Raw genomic sequence first — 27,589 nt, 5'->3', positions numbered from 1 at the left:
CTATTCAAAAACTATGCCCCCAGAAAGGTAGAAGAACGAGAGGGAGGAGAAACAGCCAAATGCTGGCATGCCACGCCTTCTTCACATCACGCAAAGTGCTCGACTTTTATTCTGGCTGTGTGTGTCCTTGAAATTGCATTGAAACGAGAAACAAGAAAAATACAATGTAGAAACAATTTGATGAAAAAGGAAAGAACCAAACAAAAAACCACAAATATATATAGTGAAAAATATATATATTTTTTAGATTAGAAAATAGGCGACACAAGATGATGATGACGAAGCAACAGCCAAGACCACGACGACATGAACGTCATTGATGCACTCAAGCCGAAAATGTGTTAATGATGATGAATGCACAAACAGCTGCAGCCACGAAGGCTTCTCTATAATGAAATTAAATGTGCTTTCCAATCAGAACAAGGACTTTCTATCAGAATCACCAAAAATAAATGACATGATATGTTAATAACATACAATTGCAATAATCAAAACTACATATATATGTATGTGTATAGAATTCTATTTTGACATCTAAAATATTAATGTTTCCACGTTAGATCTTGTCGAAGCTCTAGTATGTAATTGCATTTTGTTTTTATTAAGTTAGAACCTACTTTCAAGAATATTAAAGGATCAATGAATATTCTAAAGGTTTAATAGTTCAGCTCCCAATGAATTGCGGTCACAAAAACTATGTACATTAGGAAATATTTTTGAGTTAATCATTTAAATTAAATGAAATTTTATATTTAAACAATTGCCTCTTTCGAAGAGGCTAATGACTTATAAATTCTTTGAATGTTGAAACATTTCATGAATTAAGGTAAATATAGAAATACAATTACATAATTCTGGATATTATTGCTATTGAAAAATGTCTCGGATGTAATAACTTACTTTCCTCTCAAAACCCTTTAAGTTTCCTCCCAAAGCAAATGGAAACTAAGGCAATCGACCAAATTATTGGGTTACAGACTTTTACTAAACTAAACTATGAAATGTCATTAGAATAAGTCATTGAATACTCAAACTTGAAGTGATTTTAGTCGCTGTCTCTTAGAATATCACCTCATCATTTCTGTAGTCGACTTTACTCAGCAAAATTCATTGCATATTCAACACCTTTCCGGCATATACTACCTCTCTATATACATATATACATATTTAAATACATATGTATGTATGTATGTAGTATTCTTCATTATCAAACAAGTTCCAGACATCAGCAAGCAAACAATGAACAAAAAATATTCCATATACTTTGAAAATACATATATGTTTATGTATAACTTTAAAAACTAAATGAAATACTTCATTGTATATAAGCGAAACTTATCTCCTTGTCAGCGAAGCACTTATCACTCGAACGGAGACGACAAATGCGATAAGGTTTCTGTGTTGTTGTTGTTGGTTTTCTTTCCTTTAATTTTCTCTCCCCTCGATAAGGCTGGGAAACAACAACAAATAATAATGAAAGGGCACACCAAAAAAAAAAAATTGAATGTGAAAAGTGAGGAAATGTGGTTGAAACAATTATTTTAGAAGTGATTTTGAACATATGTATGGCAAAGGCAGTACCTACATTTGGTTTTTCTGCGGGCTAGTGGCACGCTACTTTTTTAAAAAGCCCTCACTTAAAAAAGAGGGAGGAAAAGGGGCGGAGAGTATAAATGTTTGGGCGAGTGAAGAGGTTGAATGTCAATTCAAAAGATTTATATAAGTATATTTTGTTTCTGTTCAATTGAAAGGCTTGTTTGTTGCTTGATCAGCATTACTGATATATATATATGTACATATACATATAACATTTAAATTCCCCGGGCGCCACAATAAAACACATAAACACCAGCGAACACACACACATACAAACATGCACGTATACACTCACTCACACACAACATATGTATAAGTCAAGTGCAGGGCTCTAATAAACCACTTGGCAAGCTCCAAAAAACTTCTCATATAACGCACTCACATTTATTTTTTTTTTTTCTTTTATATATAGAAACTCATATATCATATATATATATATACGCAAAGATTTATGTGTTCAATTTCAACGTTTAAGTTTTAACAATTCTTTGCCAGCGTTTTGCCGAGCAGCAGCAGCAACAGAAACGACATCAGTGCGCGAGTATGTGAAAATCACAAACAACTAAATTCAAAAACTGAAAACAATTAAAAACGAAACGAATTTCGGGCCAAGAAACAAAAAAAAAAAAAGAATCTACGAGTTTCAAACACTTGCCAGCCACAATCAGAGAGTAAGAGAGATAGAGAAGAAGAGGGACAAATAGAGAGAGAGAGAGAGAGCGCGAACACTAACAGAAAGAGAGTGCAAGAGAAACAAACTGGCTCTCAAAGACAGAGCCAGAGCAATTGTATCTTGTAGATACTTTATCTACAAACAGGCGAGTGACCGTCGTTTTTGAGTTTGCAAGTGTTTGCTCAGCCGTTCTGAGGCTCTACCCAACTCACTCTCTTAATCTCTCTCTCTCTCTCCCCCTTACTCAGCGTGAGTGTTTATATACTGTGTGTGTTATCAGTAAATAGTTTATGTTATATGTACATATACATATACTACACTTTGCCGCCCATTCGTAATGATTTCAGTATTTCATATTTTTCATTTCACATTCAGACGTTTTGTCGCTGATATGACAAGCATATAAATATATATGTACATACATATAGGAAAATCGACAAGAATTGGAGCTACAAGTGTGGACAAGCTATTATTAATAACCCATCATACCCACACAAAGTCACTTTTGCTTAAAGTCAAGATTCTAGAGTCATTTGTTAGGACATTGTTGGGATATTGTTTGTTTGCTCATTTCTGGCTCAGCTCAGCTGTAACAAATCTGCTGACAAGGGCCTAATGTAAGTCTCTGTGTGTGTGTGTGTGTCTGTTTGTGTCTATCTTTATCTCAACATTTCAACAAATATCATGTGCGATAAATCTTACACACACAGAGACCGAATGACTGACTGACTGAGTGACAGACTGATTGTTAGACGTACATATATGTACATACATACATAAGTATATGTAGGCATCCCCTTAAATTGCTGATGACAAAGGCTGATGGTAATTTATCCGCATTGACATTTTGCCTAGTCTCATTAGATTTTGTTTGACTTGAGAAAAGAAAACACACACACACTTACAGGCTCTTACACACTCTTATATACACTTATAACATTTCAACTCTCTATGACTAATGTCATTAAATCTTAATATGTAAACAAGGAGTAGCCATTTGTATGACTCAGAATCGCATAAATCAAGTAAGTAGATACTGCAATTGATGATGATGACTGAATGCACAATGCCAATGATCTAAGTAATCTCATGATGATCCAATGCATTTAGTTTTTTAACTTGCTAAACCAGTCACGAGATTTCAAACGATTATATAGAGGGAACCCTTCTACTACCTGCCATTCCTCCCTCTCTAAGCTAGATAGCAGTTCATTTGTCATATAGATAATGCTTTATCGTTCGAAACACTACAGAGGAAAAAACAAACCTGTCAGATATGACAAAACTTGTCTTTGATAAAGTCAATATCAAGCACTTTGATTTTAAGCTTTGTGACAAGCAAGGGAAACTTTTTTCAAATCAATAGTTTAGCAAGAATTACAAGTTTTCAAAATAATAAATCTTTTCAAACTTGAGATTATACTTAAGGAAATGCTTTTAATAGTATTTTCAATCAATTGATTTAACTATAGTTCTTTCTTTGCAAGATTTGGCCTAAGTACAAAAGGTTTTAACCACATCTTTAGTTGGCTTTTTACCATCTTTTTCTACTGGTCTTATTCTTTCAGCAGCTTAAAGTTGTATAATTGTGTGTGTTAACTATTTATAGAACTGGTATACAAAGTCAATTGGAGAATTTAAGCAATTGCCCCAAATGTCTAATTGCAGGATGGTAAATGGATAATATAACAACAACAATATAAACATGGAATTACAAAGAGAAAGAGAGAGACCAAGAGAGTTGAAATACATAACAACAGCTGGAAATGGGGCAACGCACATGCATACATATATAGTTAGATTAACAATGAATGGCGCAGAAAATGTGCGCATAACTCGGACAAAAAAGTGTGGGTCAGCAGCAGCAGTACCATTTGATGATAACTAACTGCCCGGGGCAGTAGTAACACAGTGGCCCAAAGTCAGTGAGTTTTATGAAAGCGGAAGGAAGTCAACAAAGAAAAAAGAAGGAAAAAGCAAAATGAAGGAACAATCGACACACGAAATGCAAATAACACAAAAAAGGGCACAAATGTCATAAGACTAGAAAGAGAGCGAAGCAGAGAGAGTGAGAGGAGCTTGGTGGAAGGTCTTGGGTTCAAACCTGGCCCCAGGATATAACGCTTTGTTTTCTTCTTGTTGTGTGTTTTTATGAGCATTAAACGAGTAAAAGGCGAGAAGGTTTTAAAGCAAGGACAAGGCATGCAAAATAAACGAAATGAAAGTATGAGAAAATGTAAACAGTGCGCATACTTAACACAAGTGGCAAGAAACATGAATAAGGATAATGCGAAAAGAAAAAGGCAACGAAATAAGGATAAGCTGCGACCTCATTGACTTTGGCAGCACGTTTCTGGATGAGTTGCTTCGAGTTCATGTGTGTTGCCCTCTCTCTGTATTTGTGTGTGTGCGTGTGCTTTTGAGTGTCTACTGACAAATGAATTTCCATCGTGTCCAGTCCCAAAAACCAGGCAAAAAAAATATTAAAAAAACACATACACCAAAAAAAAAATAAGTGAGGAAACTTTAGTCCTTCAATTATTGGTTGAGGTTGTTGTTGTTATTCTTGTTTTTGTTGCCTCGCATGTTACATGAAAAATGAAAGCGAAAATCAATAAACAAGGCACGCGATATGAAAATGCCTGACCCCAAAAAAGGGATGGACGGGGGCTTAGGTCCGTTGGGGGCACAGAATGAAGGTAAAGGGTTTTGTATGCCTCATCCACATCCAAAGATATATCCCTATATATGTACTTATACATATATACCTAGTAGGTAGCTGCATACATAGCACAAATATTTACATTAGCTGCAAAAGCATCTATGACAAAGTCTGTCTGCTATTTACGGTGGATAAGTGCCAACCCGTAAGCCAAAAGGGCCCATGAATACGGTTCTATGTGTGTCTGTGTGTGTGTGTGTGTGGATGGATGAGTGAGCTTGTGGCGCCTGGCTCCCACTTCTCACTCATGTCCCCGCACATTCTCAAACTTCCTCTTCCGTGGCTCCTCGTGGCAGTTCGCCTTAGTGCGCATAATTTATGCTCATTGCGAGCCACCACCACAGTCATTAAGCATTTGCCATATTTTCAACGGTTATACGGTTTTCTTTTCCTTTTTTTCTGTAATGCAATCTGTGGATATTACAAATTCCCCAGACATCATGTAACGCAAGTTCCTTATATTCCAAAAAAATGACAAATTAGCGTAATCCAAGTCACACATGAGCGTAATTTATTCACATAAACTGATGGATTAATAGATAGTTCAATTGTAAAAGATGGCAAACTCATCAATTCTAAGTTATTGCAATAAAGATCTTAAGATTTCGCTTTAATTGTTGTTCTTCATTATCATAAAGAGATATAAATTCTTTGCATGGTTTTTATCCTTTAATTAAAGTTCTCAATGGAAATATTTACATATATTTAAAGGAAACCAAATATAAGAATTTCTAAGGGCTATAATGGTTCTTAGGTTCTTAGAAAATATAAACTATACTGTTGTATAGTGTATACTGTTGTATACTATTGTATAATGTTTTATAAACAGACTTTTTTTTTAAATTAAAACTACTTTTAAGGCTTTTACTGGTTCTATTCCTAGATCTTATGTAGTTCAATATGATTCTATTTTTTTCTTGGTCAGAACGTTAATTTTATAACAATAACTCGAAAACTTAGTTGCTGGCACCTAAATCTGCTGAGTGTGGAGACAAGAGCAATCGAACTACTTAAGTTTGACATTAGAATAGGGTATTTAACTCGTCATTCTTTTGATGGTTGTATAATGCCACAGTAGCTAGTTAATTTTGCCAACATTGCTACAAGTATTTTGTGTACGCTTCTCCTTTGACATGTTGGCTTGAGAGTCGAGTTAAGTCGAGTAAGCTGCTTTTTTCACCCATTTCCCCCGCCCTCACAGTACCAGAGATTTTGGCTTTCATTCTGGTTTCATTGACTCGTCGTTGGGTCTTTTGTTTTTCGTAACACAATGTGTGCAGTGTTGCTGTTGTTTTTGCTTGTTTGTTGTATATATTAGACAAGTATCCACCTAAATTCTGTCAAGTCAACACAACCCACTCACAAACAGTGTGTGTGTGTGTGTTTGGAAGAAAGGAGTTCAGGTGGAGCAAGGGAATGAAGTGAAGGAGAAGGAAGTATTTGGTTCGTTGCTTGTGGAAGCACAGCTGTTCTTTATGTGTTTGCCGCTGTGGTTTGGCTGGCAGCTAAATTATAATTATTAATGAGCACATCATAAAATTATATGAAATTAAATTAGAATTTGTTATTAGCGCTGATTATGTGTTGCATAATGGAAAAGATTTTTCATGTTGCGTATACGCAATGTGTGACCAAAAACGAAAAAAAGTGTCTAACTATAAAGCCAGAGCCAAAGTGGGCGTAAATATCTATAAATATGAAAGTATATATAGACATTTATATGTACATATAACATACATATATAGAGGTACATGTGGGTAGGTATCCAACAGAATTCCCAACGCTGCGCTTTTTCTGTTTTTTGATGGAAGTCGAAATGTCTTTTTTCTGGTTGGTTTTTACTTTTTTTTTTTTTTGGTTTAGTTCGCTTGTCCATAAATGGGTGAAGGTTAAACCGACGTAATATGGCCAAAAATAAATACAATAACAACAACTATAGAACGACTATGCATCAGCAGCAAAAGCCCAACATTGCCATGAAAAAGTGTGCGGTTGGAAAAATTTTTGAAAGAAAAACACAAAATGCGGAAAAGAGAGAGAGAGAGGGAGAACGAGCGAGAAAAAGAAGAGAATGAATGAAAGATATTCAAGGTACGAGAAATGTGCAACCAAGAACCAAATGCTGAGCTTAGCTGAGTCAAAAGAGACCAACACACAAACAAAAAGAGAGAGTGAGAAGCATAGGAAGAGAGGTGAATTGAGAGAGCGCAGCATTAAATAGAAGGAGCAGAGAAGTAGAGAGAGGACACCTTATGAAAACAAAATCAAAAGCTCACAATTAGGCCAAAAGAATGAAGAGAAGAGTAGAGACATGAGGCAGGCAGCCCAGCAACATCGTCGTCGCCAGGGCAGACAGTCCCAGACCTATGCAAAAGTGTGGGTGGTAACTCTGAAAGAGGGTGTGCGAGTGTGTGTGTGTGTGTTAGTATGCAAATTACTTTGGGGCCAACGAAGCCAAACTGCAGAAACTATGTCGCTGGGTCGTCGCCGACAACGGTGGGCAAGCATTCGATTGCTTGACTTGCTGCCAGTATTCAATATGCGTATAAAGGGGGGCGGCGGCGGGCGGTCTGGTTAGGAACAACAAATCGAATTGACATTGTGTTGTGCTGCAGGTGCTCTGACTTACCCAACAGATGTATAGATGGGTGGGTGGATGGATAGATGGATGGATGGAGGTGCGTCTATAAATTATCCATAAATAAAACAACAAATAACTTCAGGCGAAGTTAAGGTAAACAAGTGGGCAGGTCCGACTAGCTTTCCACCTCTTTTGCACTCTTTAAGGGAAAAACCACAACCTAGCCTAAAACAATAAACTGGGCGTCAGTCAACATTAGTTATTTTTGCAATGAGGTAGGTACACAAAATGGAAAAGAATACTGGTGAAATTTTAAGCATTCCTGAAACAATTTCATTGTACTCTTTTTACAAAAGCAACACTGTTTATGGCCCAATTTTTTGCGAAATTCAATCTAATCTAATCACGAACAACTAAAGCATTTACCTTCATATTTAATAATCAACATGATATAATCAAGTGAACATCAGAGACTGATAGTGTGTATGAAGTAAATAGAAGGCAACCTTTGGATTCCTTTTTTAAAAGACATGACAACAAAAAACCAGAGGGCCGGGGCTAACTTCGACCGCGTCAAAGTTTGTATACCCTTGCAACTTTTTTGGTAACTCTATCCTTACCTCTTAGCCATCAATGTGGAAGAACGTTTTATCTAAAAAGGCTTAAGCTTGAGAAAGAAAGGCCTACAATCATAGGAAATAACGAAGATATTGATCAAAGTCACTGTTTTCCACCGATCGTTCCTATGGGAGCTATATGATATAGTCACCTGATCTTGATCAAATTTGGCATAGTCGCTTATAGGCGTATTAAACTCTCTAATATTAAGTTTCACGACAATAGCTCAGAAAATAACGAAGGTATTGAGAAAGTCACTGTTCGTGACTTGGCCGTTTGTATGGGAGCTATATTATATAGTCACCCGATCTTGATCAAATTTGGCATAGTCGCTTAAAGGCGTAGTAAACTCTCTAATATTAAGTTTCACGACAATAGCTCAGAAAATAACGAAGTTATTGAGAAAGTCACTGTTTGTGACTTGGCCGTTTGTATGGGAGCTATATGATATAGTCACCCGATCTTGATCAAATTTGGCATAGTCGCTTATAGGCGTAGTAAACTCTCTAATATTAAGTTTCACGATAATAGCATAGAAAATAACGAAGTTATTGAGAAAAGTCACTGTTCGTGACTTTGGGGTTTGTATGGGAGCTATATGATATAGTGGTCCGATCCGGCTGAATCCGAGATATACAACGCCTGCAGTATATACAAGCCTACGTGCAAAATTTCAGCTCTGTAGCTCTTACGGTCTAGGAGGAGTTTGCGTTGATCCAGACGGACGGACGGACGGACGGACGGACGGACGGACGGACGGACGGACGGACGGACGGACATGGCTAGTTGAACTCGTCTCGTCGTGCTGATCAAGAATATATATACTTTGTATGGTCGGAGATGCTTCGTTCTATGCGTTGCACACTTCTGACCAAAATTAATATACCCTTTTTGCAAGGGTATAAATATACTTAAGAAGGACCACATAAGGACTCGGAATTTTCAACTGCCAATCCTCACGAGAAAGCAAAAGTTATTATTGAATGAAATCTTTATCACATGACATTATGGTTATAATGTTTAAGCTACTCAATAGTAGATTCTCAGAAGTCCCTGCCTTAAAATTTGTGGCTATTTCAGATTATTACCTTGAAAATGAAATTACATTTACTCTGGCCAAGCGACAATGAACCAAAATATTAGCTGGCACATTTTTGCAGAGCTTTTAATTAAAGAATATAATTAGGTATGTGAGTTTAGAGTAAAAACTACAAAGATACTCTGTAATCCTACAATTTTTGTAAGGAACTAAAATGAGTAGGAGATGGTTCAATGGTCTAATCAGAGGACAGTTATTGGCTATTTAGAGAAATTGAAAGGATGCCTCGGATTTCACCCAGATTTCTGCTCTACGGGGTCACATATTGGATGATCTCAATGTACCCTTCCTATCGGTCTATGGGTGCATGGTGAAAAACAAGAAAATTGCCCTAGTTGTCAGAGGCAGGCGCAAGTCGAAGTGCCAGTGGTTGCACTTTGCCAGAGAAACCCCAGAGAGGGAGAGAGATAGAGGGAAAGCAAGCAAAGCCAGCAATTGCATGAGAAAGAAGGCAGAAGTGGTGATTGTGTGTTAGGGAGGGGAAAAGTCCAATTTGGCTAGAATCGATGCTGTTGGCTGCCTGGCGACACTGTAATGTAATTTCATTCACATGCCCCTCTGGTTGTCGTTGTCGTTGCCGTTGTTGGCCTCAGGGCATGGCACCCAAAACCAATTGCAAATTTTCTGCAGCCCACCTGACGACTCCCTGCTTCTGTCTCTCTCACTCTTTCTCATTCCGCTCATTATTGTTATTATTTTGCTTCTTCTATGTAACCATTTGATTGCTTTTTGCTGTTTCTTTTAAATGTTATGTGTCTTTACTTATATATTCTTTGTTTCCTTCATAAATACATACATATGTATGTATGTATGTACATACATAGATATTCCATTAACGAAAATTCAATTAAAAAGGCAAAAAAAATAAAGGGATTCATAATTAAAAATGCAAGTGAACTTGATTGGGGGCGACTCAAAGTCGATGTGCAATTGTTTTTGTAGCTGCAGCTTACCTCTAATAAAATTCAATTGATGTAGCCAATTAACTGTACAAAATACACACACACACAGTAGAAAATTAGAAAACAAGAAGCACTTATTGAATGTGTACTGTGACGAACGAACACGAACGAGAAGGTCGCCATTCAGGGCTTCAACGGCTGATCAGCTGATCGTAAGTTTAACAGGGTTGCACACAAAATGTCTGTTCACCCCTTGGAACCATTTCTCATTCTTATATAACAGGTATTTACATATGTAGTTGTATGTGTTTTTCTCCACGTAAAATTAATTAAGAATTTTTAAACTTTGGGTTTTTCTATTTTTTTTTTTTTTTTTTTTGTTTCGTTTTATTTTGCAACGGGTTAAAACTGAAATTGGAGTCGGTTGGCTCTCTCCCATTTTCATTCCCCCGTAACGAACCATCCATAAATGGCAAATAGGTTAACAGCCGTTTCGTGCCTTTTGCACGAAAAAATTTCAGATTTGTGTAGCTTGTTTACATAAAACCTTTTTATTTTTCGCTGGTCTTTACTGCAGTTTGGCACCCAGACTAGTCGACTTGCTGGTGGACCCGGTGGGAACACATTTTGTGGGGAGGGTCGGCCACTTGACTAAAGATACTTGGTGTATAGAGCCCCCACCCAATTCAGGGTTTTGTTTGCGGTCGCTCGGTGCAGCAGCCGCTGCTGCCACCATCGTACGTAGTTCAGGTACAGTTTAAGTTTAACCCACATACGAAATTGCGCAATTGGATGGTGAGCAGGGAGGGTTAAATAAAGGGGGTGGAGCAGAGGTTTTCGGTCTGTCATTCAGTCGGTGAATGCAAATGAAACGAAACGACAGACAACTGGACAATTTAATGCCCATTTGCATTTAACAACGAACAGCAACAAGAAAAAAACTAGAATCAAGTGTCGGGGTTTTTTTTTTTTTTTGCAAAATGGATGAGCACGAAGGCAACACACAAACAGTAGAGAAGGAGAGAGAGAGGGAATGAACAACGAGGGGTAAATAACAGGGACTTGTAGGGGGCAAAAACAATATTAATATTAACAACAACAAGACTAGTGTGCCTGATTTTGATTAGCAAAAGGGGGCCAGAGGGTTACAATGAGTGACAGAGAGAGAGAGAGAGAGAGAGAGAGGGAAAAAGATCGGTGGAATTGATTCCAGTCATTCCATACAAACATACATACACACATACATATGCATAGACCATTTCATTAGATTGTTAAATCGAAATCAGTGGAAATCATTATAGATGCAATTGCACTTTGATTCCCCTATTTCGAATCGTATGGAATTTGAAAACAAAAACAAAAATTTAACTTATTTCTAGTTTAAATTAATATTCACCTTTCTGCAAGGAGTCGTGCATACAGCTGCAATTATTAATTTGAGTGTGGATAGATTATATGGATAAGATCAATTAACCAACTACATCTATCTATATACATACATACATATTAATATCGTTGTATATATGTATATGTAAATATATGTATGTATGTATATAGTGTGAAATATGTTTGGTCTCGTTTAATTGAATTAATTTGTTTTTTTCTTAAGTTGATTTTGTTCTTCTATTTTGTTGTTGTTAAACACTTTTGCCAATGTTGCTTTTGTTGCTTTTGTTGCAATTGTTGTTGTGGTTGTTGTTGTCACTTGTTATATAAAATATACACACACACACGCGCGCACACACAAACATACATAGAAATTTATTCAAAATTTCTTGTTAACTATTTCTTTTGGGTTTCTTTTTTTATATTTCTTTTGCTTATTGCTTTTTATTCTGATTAATTTTCTTTATGTGATTTTTCTTTAATTTTTTTTGCCATGTATTTTTTGCTTTTTATTACTTTTTGTTATATTCGCGTCACGCGTCACTCTGCGTCTTAGCGTGCTCGTCTCACGTTTGAAAATGTTTTTTTTTTTTTTAAATTAGCAGCAGCAGCTGAGTCAAAGCTCTCAAAGCTCACCAAATATCTCTGTGTGCCACCTACACGTGCCTCTCTCTCTCTGATCAGCCTGTGTGAACAGAATGGTGAGAGTGAGAGAGTCGTCCTCAAAACAGTGTAAGAGTGTGAGTGTATTCAATTGGCGCGCATTTTGTTCAAGTTAATATTGAATTATTGTTTTCAATTATTTAATATTTACGATAACGAAAACTTGGCACAGTTTTGATAATTGTTTCTAAGATGTAATTTCAATATTTATAAATTGTTCAACACTTTAGCTCTAACGTTCTCACACAAACTCCCTCTCTCTTCCATTCTCTTTCATTCGCGTTCTCTTTTATTCTGTGTCTGTGCGCCCTCTCAAATTTGTGTACTCTCTCGCATTGCTGCGGTTCTATGTATGTGTAGTGGAGGTCTTTTTCTTATTAGGGCACTAGGTTTTCCGATTTTCCGTTACGTTTTTATCAGCTTGCTCTAGGCACTAGGTTTTCCTAACGTTGGAAAATTGCTGCACGTCTCTATACACACACACACGCATTTACACATGGGCATATGGGAAGAGCGACAGTTTTGGGCCAACATTTCTTGCATTTCCTGTGCAATTGCCAAATAACGAACAAAAAGATTGGAAAAACGAGGGCTGCAACATTTACTGAGCGACGAATTTAAAAAAATAATTTATGACATAATACGAGCATATAGGCCAATGTACAACTTGGAGGAAGTTCTGATTTTTAAAAGAATTTCTTTAATAATCCTACATTTTCGTTTTCTTAACAAATTCTTTTGTATTTATGGATTCTGATGGATTCAGAATACTAAACGGCTTTCTAACTTAAATATGTATCATTCAAAGCCCGAATGTATCTAGGACACGGCATCTTGAGGAAAAAAATCTCTTACGAATCCTTTAAATCATAAAGAAAATCTGTGGAGCATAATCCAAATGAACACAATTAACTAACCGCTCCAATAATAATATTTAAAATACAAGAACCCAGAATGTAGAAGTCGATTTGTAGCATGTTCGCCATATGTTTGAGTCACGTTGAATGTGAGATAGATGGAAAATAACGAAACAAAATGATATGAAACGAAAGCAGAGAATGAGAAAAATATTTAAATAATATGCAAACAAGCATACGTATATGTATGTAATTATGCATGTATGTGTGTGTGTGGAAACATATAGATATTTCAATATGTATGTATACGGAGCGTATACGTTATGTGAGTTACGTTTTTATCAGCTTGCACGCTGCTAATCGAATCCAAAAGCCAGAGAGAGAACCAATAGGAAAGAGAGAACGAAGCGTGGGGGAGAGAGTGATAGATAGAGAGAGAGAGAGAGAGAGAGGAAAAGCTTTGCTGTTATGTATGTGTGTTAGGTATTGCTGCTGCTGCTTTGACACAGTTTTACATATATGACGTCGTTGATTTTCATTTTTTTTGATTTTTTTGTTCGTTTAAATTCTTTCTTTTTTTTACATATACGTTATGTATTATCTGTGTGTGAGTCTGTGTGTGATGTGCTCTTATTCTCGTTCTGTTTATGTATGTATGACATTTGACCATTTGAATGGGATAAGCCAAGTCAAAAGAAATCATAAAAGAAATATGTTTGTTGATAGCATCTATACCTACACACATATGTATGTACATATCTATATGTATGTGTATCTAAATATTTTGTATTTCTATCTCTACCTTTGCCCATGTGCTCGATTCCAATCAGATTTTTGTAACTCTGTTTGATTGATTCCAGTTTGTTGGGATATCTCAAATTGCTGTGTTTTAGCAATTATGTAGCTGGTGTTAATTTAATTTGCTTTTCTTAATTGTTAATTTGTTTGCGTGCATGTTTGTTTGTGTGTGTGTGTGTGTGTTTGTAAATGAGTGAATATTTATGTAACCAGCTTGAAGGAAAAAAAACGAGCTAGCTACAAAATGAGCGAGTGAACAAAGCACATGCCAAAGGCATAGATACTTTTTGGCATTGAAACAAACGCGTAGTTCACAAAAAAAAAAAAAAAACTTAGAAGAACGTAGAACGAAAGAACGTAGAAAAGAAACTAACGCGCAACACACACACACAAATTCACGTAAGCTTAGAGAGAGAGAGGGAGTGAGATACACACACACACATACGTGCATACTTTCAAAGAATACAGAAACAGATACTTGGCCACACTTTAGAATTATTCTTCGTTTGCTGCTCCTCCCCCACTATACCCTGCTTTGCTCCTCCTCTCATCTTTTCTATGGCAAACGCATGTGTGCTTTTTATTTAATTTAATTTAATTTTCTTTTTCTTCTTCAGCCACAACATTAGCAACATTTGACTTTAAATCACTTTTGTTATTTATTCAATTACACTTTTTGCTTTTGTTTTATAATAATTGTTTAATTTGCTTTACTTTTTATTTCTTTTAACAGATTTAACAGATTGTTATTGTTATTCTTGTTGTTGTTGTTGTTCTTGGTGCTGTTGTAGGTGTTTGCTTTTTATTTTAATATTATGATTGTTGTTATTGTTGCTGCTGCTGCATAACTCTTTCGCTCCACATAAATGTGGGGGCTAGGAATCGGTTATATACATATGTATGTATCTTTGTATTTACCATAAACATTTAAACGAAACTCACTTGCGACACCGCTTTGACTTGAACTGAACTGAAACTGAACTAAAAGTATCTGAAACGGAATCTGAGAATCTTGCCCAGCAGTTAGTGGGTTGTCGCAGCGGCCTCGGCGTGCTCTTTTGCTCTTTGTCTCTTTGGCGCTCTCTTGTACTCACAGTGGAAGCAAGAAACAAAAAAAACAACAAATTCCGATGGTTAGTCAGTGGTTGCACACCCACACACACATACATAAACTGTGTCCATGTGAGTATCTGTGTGAGCGTATCAATGTATCTCAATCTCATTGCGTATTTCAATTTTGCTTTCGTTGCGCATTTCAAATTGGAATTCCAAAAGAGAGGGAGTTATAGAGAGAGGACACACACTCTCTCTCTCTCACTCTCTCACCCTCTCTCGCTCAGAAGAAAAACAACCACTGTACGCTCAATTCGGATTGAAATGTTCAATTTCCCTCCCATTGTGCATTTTCCAAGCAGCACGCTTCTTAATGGTCAATCCTAGATACGAAATGACTGAGAAAACTTCAATAGGTCACAAATAAAGCGGCGCTATTTAAATTATAATTATAACTTATGGAATATATAAACATACATAGATAGCTAATGACATTGATAAGCAAATCGAGCATGCAAATTCACATTCAACATCAGTAAATTGTCGACTGATGCATGACAAAGTCAATACGGTCAACTTTCAAGGAGAAGGACAAGGATTTTAGACACAAAATTCTGAAAAGAAACTTTCATAAATGTCCAATATATTAACTTAAAGTATAGCTACGCTTAAATCCACTTTCATTTTAAAAAATTTTAACTCTACACATAAAAGCTTTTATTTTCAGAAACGGAATTTTAATTTTAAAAATTTGTAATGTGGTCTGTGCTTTTTTATTATTTTGATGGGATTCTTTCTTTTAATTCGACTTGATAACATAAAAGTTATTATTCACTAACTTTGACATAGAGCCAAGTTTAGTTATGTATGCATTATATTAATATCATTTCAAGGAATTCGATTGCGTTTTGCATTTCGTTATTATCTCTAAATACAGTAAACATATTATTAATAATTATCATGATATTACATACATACATTGCTTTAAAACTCAAGACTTGGGGAATATCACATACATAAATTGATCAATTAAAATCAAAATTGGTACAAAAAAAAATGAGGCAAATTCATGTTTATACACTTACATACATATACAATAATTTTGGGAAAGAAAATAGTTCAAAGGAAACTACATGTAATCAGTTGGGTGGGAGGAACCTGCGCTAAGCAAGTCAGTGGTACAAATTCGAGAAAAGACAAAACTATATGCAATGTACATATATGTGTGATTCACATCTTGTCAGGGAAAGTAAAGTGCTTAATTCATAAAAAGATTAAATTAAAATTACTCAAGTCAAGAGATTCATAAGTTTCTAATTGTTCCTGCTATTTTTTCTTGAAGCGTTATTCGCCCAATCAGCTCGACTGATTGTTGGTATTGGCATTGGTAGTTGCCACATAGGCTTCAGTGTCCATGGGACACAGTGCTGGTGCCATCTTAGACTCGATTAGTCCCAGTGTGTCCAAGAAGGTGAGAGTAGTTCGCTCACAGCGGGCTGTGTCAGCCAGCACCAGGCATACATTAAACTAAAAAGAAAATGGTTTAATTAGTTTTAAGTGGATTTATCTATATGCTTATGTACGTAAAACATACTTTTTCCGTGTGAGACTCGGAGTCGCATTGCATTAGGTTTGTGCGATGAAGCACAAAGCCCACACGTTGCGCCTTGGCCTTGCTCTTACTGATACGACGCATTACAACCACATCCAGATCATCGTTAGCAGACATATGATCACTTCCGAATTGACCCTGTGCACCAGTCCATTCGTTTTCCGCATATATGAGTTTATCCAACGGATCCAACAGGGACTGAGATTCCCGATGCGCAGCTTTTGTTAAATAACCCGATGGATGTGTTTCAGGTAAACGTCCACAAGTATTTGTCTTTTCGAGAACCAAACTATAGATATGTAGCACTGGTTTATTGTCCAACACGCCTTGCCCCAAACCGCGGTGATCATCACTGGCCAGACGTCGATCCTGCATTATTTCCATTTCACCAGACGCTAGCGATGCTCCGCCTAGCGGTTGACCCGTTAGTAGTGTTAAACGCATATTGGCGTCCTCTATAAACATAGCCGATGGCACCGGATAATAGTTGGCCTGCAATGGTAGCTTATCAAAGCGCCGGCGCTTAATCAATTGCAATCCATTAAGATCGGTGTAGAAAACATCACCGCTATCTATATGCGTCTGTATTCTCATCACAATTTCGGTATTGTCTAATTCAGCAATGTCAACCAAGTTGCGAATCTCTGGAGCAGCACTGCCAGCTCGTAGAATAGTTTGATGTACCACTTGGGGTAAGCCCACACTAACCGACGATTCCAATTTACCCTCACTGACAAGGACAACGGGTCCAAAAGTCAATAAAGGCGAAGCTGGGCCATTGGGCAGGAAAAGATAGGCACCAGAACGATCACCATGTTGTCGAGTTCCGTATTTCAGGAACTTTAGATGTACCGGCACATGCGGACTGTCAGGAGTTAGCTGCATTGACTTGAGCACTCCCATCTCGGAGAAAGCCAATGTGGGGCCCTCATTCCCCATCCGCAGAGAGATTTCCCGGTGATCAGCAAACTTCACATCGTCCGGATACTGACCCAAACGGATAGATATAGGATTAGTGCGCAGCAAGAGATTCGATGCATATGACGTGTGCCTATAAAAGGAAACAACTTTTAATTTCAATCAAGACACTTAATTAAATTACGGGCTTACTCTGGTTTGGAATTGGCAATGGTTAGCAGATAAGTACTCAGACCCATGGGTGGCACTCGGGCTCGGAATATTAAGCGGTATTTTGTCGTTGAGCCTTGCGGATGGATTGTCTTGGTAAGTGTATCATGATGCCAGCTCCAAACAGGAGATATTTGAGCTTCAATAGGGTTTCCACTCAAATCACTGACACTGACAAAAGGACTTGATACATAGAAGTCTATAATTTGCTCTCTCCAACGGGGCAAAGTGTTATGCACTACGACATGTTTAGTGGGCAGCTCCTCGCCAAGTATAATCGTAGTTCGACTGTCTTCCACACCTGATCCCGGCCAGCGAGAGTCATCTATGCTAAAGTAGGCAAAGTTATAGTCTGGACTGTAGATGGAGGGCTTAGTTAGTAGCCGATAGACGGCTTGCTGCATTACAAATTGGCAACCCCTAAGAGCTTCAATCAAGCGTTGCTCATAGTCGATTACCACATGGGACATGGCAGTGCCAGTTATGCCATCATGATGCTGGAATAACGATAAGTCACGTCGAGCCTGCTGCAGCTTTTGATCAAAAACTCCAGAGGCAGTTTTATCCCAGTGATGCCAGGCATGCAGCATTTCAGCTGAGCGCACATAATGCATAAGCACTCGATCCATTCGCTTATGATATGGTCTCGATGTGAAATAACCACTCCAATAGTTGTCCGCACGATCAGCATAGGTAAAGAAATCGCCGCTAAGCGAAGGAAATGATTGTTCCTCTTCGTGCACTGCCTTAAAGTAATCCTGCAGGGTACTAAACTGGGCTTTCACATGGAAGTCTGGATGGGAATTGATGTGCTCAAAGAGCTTTTCATAGTTAATGCGCTGAACATCCCATTCGGTGCTCTGTTTGTAGCGAAAATCATCGCCAAGCGGTACCAGCAACATATTGGTACGATAGAGTTCAGCTTTTTTCTTCCACTGATCGACAATCAATTCGGAACGAGAGGCCACATTGTTCTCATCGATAGCTCGAGGAGGCACACGCCACGGGCAAGTGAGACCGAAGCCACCCATACGCTTGAAATCAAATTGACAGCACACTTTTGGATCTGGGCCGCAAGTATGTGGTATATCATAGGAGTAGAAAGGCATCATGTGAGTGAAGAGTTCCGTTTGTCCGGTGGTATCCCACAACTGCCTCCAGTGGAATTCCAACTGCTTTGTTTCGGCTAGCTGCTTCTTTACGGAGTAATGTGTACGTTGAATAAGCAAATCTTTTAAGCCGCTCTTTTGTAGTATATAAGGCAAACTAGGACTATGTCCAAATGGATCAATGGCCCAGGAAGATGTGGGTGTCACATTTAAATGTTGACGCAGCCATGTTTGGCCCTCAGTCAGTTGCAGTAATACATTACGCCAATGCGAATTCGCCTCATCGGGCATGACCCAGCCACCAGTCACAAATTCCAATTGGCGATTCTTAACAATTCTGTAGAAACAAAAAGAGCAAGAGGCATTTTAGGTAATTGATTTAAGGATTGGGTTTCATTCCACTTACGCCTTCATCTGCTGTTTATTATGCTCTCCAAGATCTTCATAAAAACGAGCAAAATATGAGATTTCAGCCCAAATAAATTTCATATCTTGATTCTCATGCAAATGTCGCAAAGCATTGGACAATATATGCTTCGTGTCATGCTGATAGTAATCCTCAAATGTCTGTATCCAACCGGGATCGTTGTGTGAATGCGGTATCACAAACACCTGGAGCTGATGATGTGAATTATACTTTAGCGGATCGTATTTGATATTCCAACCCTGCTTCCAAACACCGCCATCGACATCTTTAAATGACATTTGGTCGTAAAGCTCTAGCATTTGCACATCCACCTCGGGAACTTGTACCAAATCGATGCATTCCCCAGCATTTATTGGTGGTTGTTGCCTCTTCACCTGGGCCTGTCCTTTCTTTAGCTCTGAATCTTTTGCAAGGCGGGCACGTAAACTGCGCATCTCCTGACCATGTTCCTGCAGATCGTTTTCCAGTTCATGCAATTTATTTTCAAGTGCCGAATAACTTGGTAGCTGAAAAAGCATACAATTTCCATTTATTTCTGATTTGTTATGTTCCCTCCCCCGCCTTTTACCATGCTTGCTAATTAGTTTACCTTTTTCTGATTTATCGCCGGCACTGCAAAGTTCAAAAAGACATAGAGGCTAAGAAAAACCAGCAAGCATCCCGAGCAAATTACCAGCGCAAAACGTCGACGTATGCGCAGCATTTCTATCTCAATTGGTCATGGATATGGCGGCTTTAATTTATTTTTTACACCCACAGTCCTCCGATCCACTACCGTTTTCGCACGAAACAAAATACAGAAACAATAATGCTACTAAGATATGTTAATAACAGCTTGTCATGAATTCGCCTCACTAATACACCGTGAGAAACGGGTGCTACTTAAAGTGACGCATTAAGTTTACCAAATTCTGCGGGCTCACCCTCACGACTTAGAGCCAGAATGTTGTATTTCTAATGTAAATCTACATATAAAAAATAATATATAATAATAATAACGTGTATATAAATATATAAAAAACATAATATAAAATATTGTAAATATAAATATAAACATATGATTGCTCTCAGTGCAGAATTCGCCCAAGCCGTAAAAAATTGGCCATTCGAAGTTGTCAATTTGCCGTAAAATGTTGCCCATTCGCTGTAAAATTTTGCCATTTCGCCGGGGGAGCAAAATAGAGTGGCCATCTGGCGAAAAATTATCGATGCAACTTGTGCGGTCACACAAGTTCGATTCCAACATCGAGCAAACGATGCCGAACAGTGTGACCAGATGCATCCAGTGCCGTAATGGCAAAACGCGTATTTTGGCGCGAACTAGTTCCCGTTGAAAATAATAGCCAGTTCAAGAAGCTTTTTGCGCGTACCAATTTAACGGCAATTTATTTAATTAAAATTTAAATAACAGAAGTGATAATAAGAATAATTACAAAATATGAGCACCCTTTAAATTTCCGACCATAAAATCAGTGCTTACAAGATACTTGGTACAAAAGAAACTTTGGAGGCTGGATACATGTTATCATTATCCTTTGTTTGCGAACGTTATCGATTTTATGCCAGCAGCTGAGTCCTTGAGAAGAGTGCAAATAGCATTATTGACCACCCACCAGCCCTTTTTGGGCAAATACACAGATTAGAAAAGAAATTTAAAAAAGTGTCACATCGTAATAGATGCTAATTGAATCCTATCGGGATACAGTCTTTGAATTTGTTGCCCATTGTGCCATGAAGCGCCAAAACGTTCGGACACTGTCCCTGGTTGTGTGTACATTCACTTATCTTCTAATTGGAGCAGCTGTCTTCGATTCTTTGGAATCCACGACAGAAGCCAAGCGATGGGATTTCTTACAAGGTAACGCAGATTACCCTCTCCATAGTCAAAATTTAAATGGTTAATATTCTTAAATAACAGCCGTAAAGAACAACTTCGTTAAAAAATACAATGTGACGGCTGAAGATTTCCGTGTAATGGAGATTGTGATTATTGAAAATAAGCCACATAAAGCTGGACCACAATGGAAATTTGCAGGAGCCTTCTATTTCAGTACAGTTGTGCTGGCTATGATAGGTAAACTTAATAGATCGGCTTTGTTGTAGTCATTATACAGTTATATCACTTTTTCCTCCAGGTTATGGTCATTCCACTCCGGTAACAATACCCGGCAAAGCATTTTGCATGGGATATGCCATGGTAAGAGGAATCTACATCTGTGATTCACTTTATTAATCTCTGGCTTTTACTTAGGTGGGTATACCTCTAGGTCTGGTCATGTTCCAGTCGATTGGTGAACGTTTAAATAAATTCGCCTCGGTCATTATACGGCGTGCCAAACGAGCAAGTGGCGCCCGATGCACTGATGCTACGGAAATGAATCTTATGTTGGCCACCGGCATGTTATCTTCGATTATAATAACAACGGGAGCCGCCGTATTTTCCCGTTATGAGGGCTGGAGCTATTTTGATAGTTTCTATTATTGTTTTGTTACATTGACCACCATTGGCTTTGGTGATTATGTGGCCCTGCAGAATGACCAGGCCTTGACCAACAAACCAGGCTATGTGGCGCTCAGTTTGGTCTTTATTCTCTTTGGACTGGCCGTGGTGGCTGCTAGCATTAATTTGCTAGTGCTGCGTTTCATGACTATGTGAGGAGCCACCTGGCTAGTCTTGCCATCATTTTCGCTAGACTAAACATTTTGTTATTGCAGGCAAGCCGAGGATGCCAAACGAGATGAACAGGATGCCCAGAATTTGGCAGGAAATATTCAACCGGTTACCTTTGACGATGAGTCCACATACAATATGCACGGCAAGCTTCTGGAGAACAACTATACCAATGAGAATGATGAGACGGCATCGTTATGCTCTTGCACCTGCATGGGTGGCACGCGTTGCCTAAACCATGAACAATTTGTCGATCCCGATTTTCAACCCACAGACATTATTGAGAGTACTCTTTGCCTAAAGCGAGCATCTGTCTGATATAACGCCTTCTGGAAGTAAGGTGAAATTTTTTATAGACAGCTCAAGTAAAGAAAACGAAACTATATCTAATCCTGTAGAGAATCAACCACCAGAACTACTCTTTGGTTGTTAGAACAAATTTTTCTTCCCACACTTTTACACATACATTTGTAGATTACATACATATATAATATTTTTTCTCTCAATATATGTAATTGGAGCTTTAATCTATTTAAAGTCGTCTTCTAAAAATAAACCTTATGGGTTCTATATTAAAAATATTTACTATTATTAATAGGATTAAACAAAAGGACTATGAATTCTGTTAATAATATTTTCAATATTTTTTAAACCAATAGTCTGGTTAGAATCGCCAAAAACCTTTTATGTTAAACATGACTGTTTATTATACTTACCTTTAACAGATATTTACAATTTAATTGTGTATGAATGCATTTTAACTTATTCCTTAATGATTTCCTTAAACCTAAGAACTGTATAATTAAATGTCTATAGATATCGAAGAATATTAAAGATTATTAGAAAACAAAATCGAACAGTCGGCGTTCCAAATGCCTTAACATTAATCGAAACTGTTAGCCTTAATCTGACTTCCCCCTCTGTTGGAACATTTTTTTAAATATAATCCAATCCTAGTAGCCTGGTTTTAAAACTTAGTGAGCTGCCGTTTTGATGGTAGTCAGTCAATCGTCCCTAGTCAGCCAGTCTACTCCCATATGTATATACGGCAGGTAACGAAAAACTAGAAAAAATTATTCGTAAAAAAATCAGTAGATTGTTCGGTTGTGCCTCCTAAAAAAGTAAAAAAAAAATATAAAAAAAAAAAACTATACAAAAAAAGTCTATACAAAAAAAGTTAAAAAAATAACACGACATTTTACCAGTCCTTGCCGGTCCTTAAGCCTTAAAAAAAACAGACATGCGTGAAATCGTCCACATTCAGGCTGGCCAGTGCGGCAACCAGATTGGAGGTAAGTTCTGGGAGGTCATCTCGGACGAGCACTGCATCGATGCCACGGGTACGTATTATGGCGACAGTGACTTACAATTGGAGCGGATCAACGTCTACTACAACGAGGCCACCGGAGCGAAGTATGTGCCACGAGCTGTTCTGGTAGATCTGGAACCCGGGACCATGGACTCGGTGCGTTCTGGCGCTTTCGGTCAGATCTTCAGGCCCGATAACTTTGTGTTTGGCCAGTCGGGAGCTGGTAATAACTGGGCCAAGGGACATTACACCGAAGGTGCTGAGCTGGTCGACTCTGTGCTGGATGTAGTGCGCAAGGAATCTGAGGGTTGCGATTGTCTGCAGGTAAGGTTAAGAGGTGATTCCTTAAGAGGGATTTGCCTCATATTTCCAATATTTTGCAGGGTTTCCAGCTGACTCATTCGCTCGGAGGCGGTACCGGCTCTGGAATGGGTACTCTGCTGATCTCCAAGATCCGCGAAGAGTATCCCGACCGCATCATGAACACATTCTCTGTGGTCCCTTCACCCAAGGTGTCGGATACTGTGGTCGAGCCCTACAATGCCACACTAAGCGTCCATCAGTTGGTGGAGAACACAGATGAGACCTACTGCATTGACAACGAGGCCCTGTATGATATCTGTTTCCGCACACTGAAGTTGACCACACCCACATACGGTGATCTAAACCATTTGGTGTCGGCCACTATGTCGGGAGTGACTACTTGCCTGCGTTTCCCTGGTCAATTGAATGCCGATTTGCGTAAATTGGCTGTCAATATGGTGCCCTTCCCCCGTTTGCATTTCTTTATGCCTGGTTTTGCCCCGCTGACATCCCGTGGATCCCAGCAATATCGCGCTCTAACCGTGCCCGAGCTGACCCAACAGATGTTCGATGCCAAGAACATGATGGCCGCCTGTGATCCCCGCCATGGACGTTATCTGACAGTTGCTGCCATCTTCCGTGGCCGCATGTCCATGAAGGAGGTTGATGAACAGATGCTGAATATTCAGAACAAGAATAGCAGTTTCTTTGTGGAATGGATTCCGAATAACTGCAAGACAGCCGTTTGCGATATCCCGCCCAGAGGTTTGAAGATGTCGGCCACCTTCATTGGCAACTCAACGGCCATTCAGGAGCTGTTCAAGCGTGTATCCGAGCAATTCACTGCCATGTTCCGGCGCAAGGCTTTCTTGCATTGGTACACCGGTGAGGGTATGGATGAAATGGAGTTCACTGAGGCTGAGAGCAACATGAACGATTTGGTATCAGAGTATCAACAATACCAGGAGGCCACCGCCGATGAAGAGGGTGAATTCGATGAAGATGAAGAGGGTGGTGGTGATGAATAATACCACGTATACATGTCCAGCATACACAGAAAAAAAAAAAAAAAAATGGTACAGAGACTGGTACACTGCACATGGAGAGGACGCCTGGGGCACCCTCATAAGAATAAAGAAGAAGAAGAAACGCAACGATCGCACAAATTTAAAAAAATTTGTGATCCACTTTTCCCCACACTTGACACAAAGGAGTTTTCCTTTTTAATTACAATTTTACTTATGTTGCTGTCAAAATAAACAAACGTTATTATAGCTGTCAAAAAATTCAAATGTCAAAATTTTTCCATAGGCTGATTTTAATTTTTTATCAGTCAAGCTCGAGAGTTCAACCAGTAACCACTATGTCCCATCCGACAACTCCTTTAACTTCACGCGGTGTGCATGTTCGTGGACGCAAACGCATAAATCCTCATCCCATTCAAGTATTGCGCATGGAGAATCCTTACCACCTTCTAATGGATATGGTCAATGGCGACGGCAGCAACGCAGACGCGGAAGACATAGAGAATAACAAGCCAAATAATGGACAAGCTGAGAATGCCAATGCAAACTGACGACTCTAAAGGCGGCTCATAAGGAGACTATATTCATTTGGTTTCTAATTTATTGAGAACGACGCCAAAGAGTACTAGACATTGAGTTATAATATTATATGGGGTGGCAAGGGCGGGTAATAAATTGCAATAAGCTTCGAGACTAAACATCATCAAAGAGTCCTCTGGGCGGCGGTCCAACAATGCGACGTTCGTGTTCTATTTCATAATCTTGTTCAAGTTCATTTGTGCCACGGAATCCCACTTGCATTTGGGTACTCCTGCCAAAGCGTTCGTTTATCTCCTCGGACAGGGAACGTGGCACGCCCAGTGCTGATGCAGAAGAGGCCACAGCGGCATAGTCATAACCACTTTCGCCATCTCGTAGTAATCCATCGGCTGGTGTCCGACTACTCGTTACGCCACCTGCTCCACCTGTGCGATATTTATTTAAATAATCATTGCCGCCAGGTGGAATTAAATCCATGGGACGTCCGAGATCCCTACGCCTGGCCATGGATTCTTCGGCACGCAGACGTCGACGCTTTTCGCGCGCAATCAAATCCTTGCCCTCCTGCACCAATTCGGTGGCAATGGTTTCGTTCTGCAGAAATTGCTGGAAACCCAAAGCATTCAGAGCACGACTTCCCAGGCTAAACCAAGTGGCCAAACAAAAGGCCAGCATGCACATAGGGAAATATATGTTAAATCCATTGGAAATTATGCCAATAACATCCATGTGGCCCATAATTTGGGTGTAATATGTTTCCATAATCCGCTGCAAAGAGATAGACAACATATAAGTTTTCTTGCTACGGATCGTACCTTAAATAGATCGTTCCTTAAATAGATTCTACCTTCTGTATTATATGCGAATCCATATGTATGAGGCCCAAGAAATTGAGACACATTGGTGGAGTAAGACGGCACAACAGCATGCCACTGAAGATCAGACTGTGCTCGTTCGTCTGATGATGTGGAGCCAAGTAGTAGAGGTTAAGAAAACGTATGCGCAATATTGTCGAATAGGTGCAATAGAAGAAGTAGCACAATACAATCATCGAGAACACTTCGATGGTTAAGAAGTCATAGCTTTCCTTGGCCACATAGATTACATTGGCGAAAACAGAGAGCACGGGATGACGACTAAAGAAGGTCAGCTCGCTCCACACAACCATGGCGGACATGGTCGCCGTTATGACGCACAGCGTCTTTAGGAATGGTGGCTTTAGTAAGCATTCCCAATACCATTCCAAAGTCGGACTATAACAAATCCTCTCCATTGGCGAACGCTGTCGTGTGAATTCCGATTTAAAGCGCCGCTCCGAGGAGTGAATATTTCTAGCCACATCCTCCAAGTGAAGGACACGATTCACCTGCACACTCCACAATGCCTCTGTGCGCTGTAGAGTTTGCAACGATTTGATCACTTGCTTGTGAATACGGACCAAAGCCTTTTCCGATGGCAGTATGGTGGATGTGGTTGAACCCGATCCCATGCCACTGCCGCCAGTACGGGCAAAGTTTCGACTTGCACGCTCCTGAAGCTCAATGGGAACTTTACGCAATATTGTCTCCAGACAGGGACGCAACTCGTGATTATTGGGCACAGTCCGGCTAATGCACTGTAGCGATTCCAGTATATCATCGACATGCTCCTCGGCCTCGGCTTTGTCTGTACTCAGTTTGGCTGCCTTGAAGTAAGCATATTGCAGTGTGAAACCCGGTTTTGCATTGTTCCACAGCGATCGTGGGACCTCAACCAGAGCATACCCCAACAAAAGGATAAGCAGGAATAGGCCCCAAGTATTTGATGCTGATGACGCAATTGCCTTCAATTTCGGTCCATCTAGAGACTCACCTTTGGCGGCTATATAGATCAAGAGGACACCGCAAATGAAAAGATACGAGCCATAGTAGATGGCATTCTCGATTAGTGCGGATTTCAGTTTGCCCTTCACTGTAAAATCTCCGGCTTTAAGATACGATTGCATTAAAGGCATAATTAACCAGGTGAGAAACTGGGAACTCCAATAAATAATGCGCCACAAATCGGGAAAGACCGATTCAGGTACCATGCCCCATGGCTCCTGACATGGCGCAGGCATAGGAGGAGCAGGAGTGGTTAATGCAGCTCCTTGCGTATTGCTGGTAATATTATCCACTGCCGGCGTCGGTTTATGTTCTGCCAGGCATTGTCGATATAATGTCTGGAAAGGGTAAAATGGGTTACATAATGTCTTTTGATGTCATGTTAAATATACTCACCGATGTGACATCCAGAGGAATGGTAAATACAATTAAAAAGGAGAAACACCAGGCTGTCAGAACGGATAGAGTCACTAAAATGTGCTGACGTGGTATGTTGCCATAGCGATATAAGGACACGCTGGCAAGGATTAGGGCGGTAATAATGCCAAATGTTAGCAAATAGGCCATGGCAACTAATGCTAATCTGTTTTGTGCTTGTGCGTTGTGATAACTAATACTCTATATATATATATAAGCTTAATTTATAACTTTTCTC

At 39.0% G+C, this 27,589-nt stretch overlaps 5 protein-coding genes across 8 annotated transcripts in view; 2 read left to right on the top strand and 3 right to left on the bottom strand.

Moving 5' to 3' along the window:
• ps (RNA-binding protein Nova-1-like protein passilla) overlaps nt 1-14,858 on the bottom strand; it is a 43,594-nt gene extending 28,736 nt beyond the window's left edge. Inside the window, exons 1-2 of one of the 4 annotated variants that reach the window (XM_068296737.1) lie at nt 14,838-14,858; nt 11,588-11,613 (exon numbers count right to left, since the gene is read on the bottom strand). In XM_068296737.1, coding sequence (XP_068152838.1) covers nt 11,588-11,609 — 22 coding nt within the window. In that variant the 5' untranslated portion in view covers nt 11,610-11,613; nt 14,838-14,858. Of the gene's footprint in view, nt 1-11,587; nt 12,295-14,837 lie in introns of those variants that run through there. The other 3 variants (XM_068296729.1, XM_068296732.1, XM_068296734.1) reach the window with 3 other exon arrangements.
• Nucleotides 14,859-15,903: 1,045 nt separating this feature from the next.
• Nucleotides 15,904-20,056, bottom strand: alpha-Man-IIa (alpha-mannosidase 2). Its single transcript, XM_068297011.1, has 5 exons — nt 19,814-20,056; nt 19,204-19,730; nt 17,671-19,134; nt 16,543-17,611; nt 15,904-16,475 (listed from the first exon to the last, which is right to left on the bottom strand). The coding sequence occupies exons 1-5, from the start codon at nt 19,925-19,927 to the stop codon at nt 16,305-16,307; spliced, it is 3,345 nt and encodes a 1,114-aa protein (XP_068153112.1). The 5' UTR covers nt 19,928-20,056; the 3' UTR covers nt 15,904-16,304.
• Nucleotides 20,057-20,541: 485 nt separating this feature from the next.
• Task7 (TWIK-related acid-sensitive K[+] channel 7) lies at nt 20,542-22,482 on the top strand. The gene is made up of 5 exons (XM_068297241.1): nt 20,542-21,082; nt 21,143-21,298; nt 21,360-21,421; nt 21,476-21,876; nt 21,940-22,482. The coding sequence occupies exons 1-5, from the start codon at nt 20,902-20,904 to the stop codon at nt 22,211-22,213; spliced, it is 1,074 nt and encodes a 357-aa protein (XP_068153342.1). The 5' UTR covers nt 20,542-20,901; the 3' UTR covers nt 22,214-22,482.
• A 415-nt stretch (nt 22,483-22,897) lies between these two features.
• On the top strand, nt 22,898-24,584 carry betaTub85D (beta-Tubulin at 85D). The gene is made up of 2 exons (XM_068298028.1): nt 22,898-23,528; nt 23,588-24,584. The coding sequence occupies exons 1-2, from the start codon at nt 23,136-23,138 to the stop codon at nt 24,533-24,535; spliced, it is 1,341 nt and encodes a 446-aa protein (XP_068154129.1). The 5' UTR covers nt 22,898-23,135; the 3' UTR covers nt 24,536-24,584.
• Nucleotides 24,585-25,115: 531 nt separating this feature from the next.
• Nucleotides 25,116-27,501, bottom strand: LOC137583130 (LMBR1 domain-containing protein 2 homolog). The gene is made up of 3 exons (XM_068298027.1): nt 27,331-27,501; nt 25,920-27,272; nt 25,116-25,840 (listed from the first exon to the last, which is right to left on the bottom strand). Exons 1-3 carry the CDS (start codon nt 27,499-27,501, stop codon nt 25,226-25,228), a joined length of 2,139 nt encoding a protein of 712 aa, XP_068154128.1. The 3' UTR covers nt 25,116-25,225.
• Nucleotides 27,502-27,589: the final 88 nt, after the last annotated feature.

The sequence above is a fragment of the Drosophila tropicalis genome, unplaced genomic scaffold (genome assembly GCF_018151085.1).
Source record: "Drosophila tropicalis isolate 14030-0801.00 unplaced genomic scaffold, ASM1815108v1 contig_859, whole genome shotgun sequence".
Lineage (NCBI taxonomy): Eukaryota > Metazoa > Arthropoda > Insecta > Diptera > Drosophilidae > Drosophila > Drosophila tropicalis.
This window is presented reverse-complemented; position numbering and strand designations above follow the sequence as displayed.

What these genes read in the sequence shown, in the direction of transcription:
- betaTub85D (XM_068298028.1), top strand. Translation starts at nt 23,136, where the DNA reads ATGCGTGAAATCGTCCACATTCAGGCTGGCCAGTGCGGCAACCAGATT. An exon ending in AGGGTTGCGATTGTCTGCAG is followed by an intron (nt 23,529 to 23,587) that starts GTAAGGTTAAGA and finishes AATATTTTGCAG; the next exon opens with GGTTTCCAGCTGACTCATTC.
- Task7 (XM_068297241.1), top strand. Translation starts at nt 20,902, where the DNA reads ATGCTAATTGAATCCTATCGGGATACAGTCTTTGAATTTGTTGCCCAT. An exon ending in GCGATGGGATTTCTTACAAG is followed by an intron (nt 21,083 to 21,142) that starts GTAACGCAGATT and finishes CTTAAATAACAG; the next exon opens with CCGTAAAGAACAACTTCGTT. An exon ending in TTTGCATGGGATATGCCATG is followed by an intron (nt 21,422 to 21,475) that starts GTAAGAGGAATC and finishes GCTTTTACTTAG; the next exon opens with GTGGGTATACCTCTAGGTCT.
- LOC137583130 (XM_068298027.1), bottom strand. Translation starts at nt 27,501, where the DNA reads ATGGCCTATTTGCTAACATTTGGCATTATTACCGCCCTAATCCTTGCC. An exon ending in TTCCTCTGGATGTCACATCG is followed by an intron (nt 27,273 to 27,330) that starts GTGAGTATATTT and finishes TACCCTTTCCAG; the next exon opens with ACATTATATCGACAATGCCT. An exon ending in ATTCGCATATAATACAGAAG is followed by an intron (nt 25,841 to 25,919) that starts GTAGAATCTATT and finishes ATCTCTTTGCAG; the next exon opens with CGGATTATGGAAACATATTA.
- alpha-Man-IIa (XM_068297011.1), bottom strand. Translation starts at nt 19,927, where the DNA reads ATGCTGCGCATACGTCGACGTTTTGCGCTGGTAATTTGCTCGGGATGC. An exon ending in ATTGCCAATTCCAAACCAGA is followed by an intron (nt 17,612 to 17,670) that starts GTAAGCCCGTAA and finishes TTCCTTTTATAG; the next exon opens with GCACACGTCATATGCATCGA. An exon ending in CCGAGTCTCACACGGAAAAA is followed by an intron (nt 16,476 to 16,542) that starts GTATGTTTTACG and finishes TTTTCTTTTTAG; the next exon opens with TTTAATGTATGCCTGGTGCT.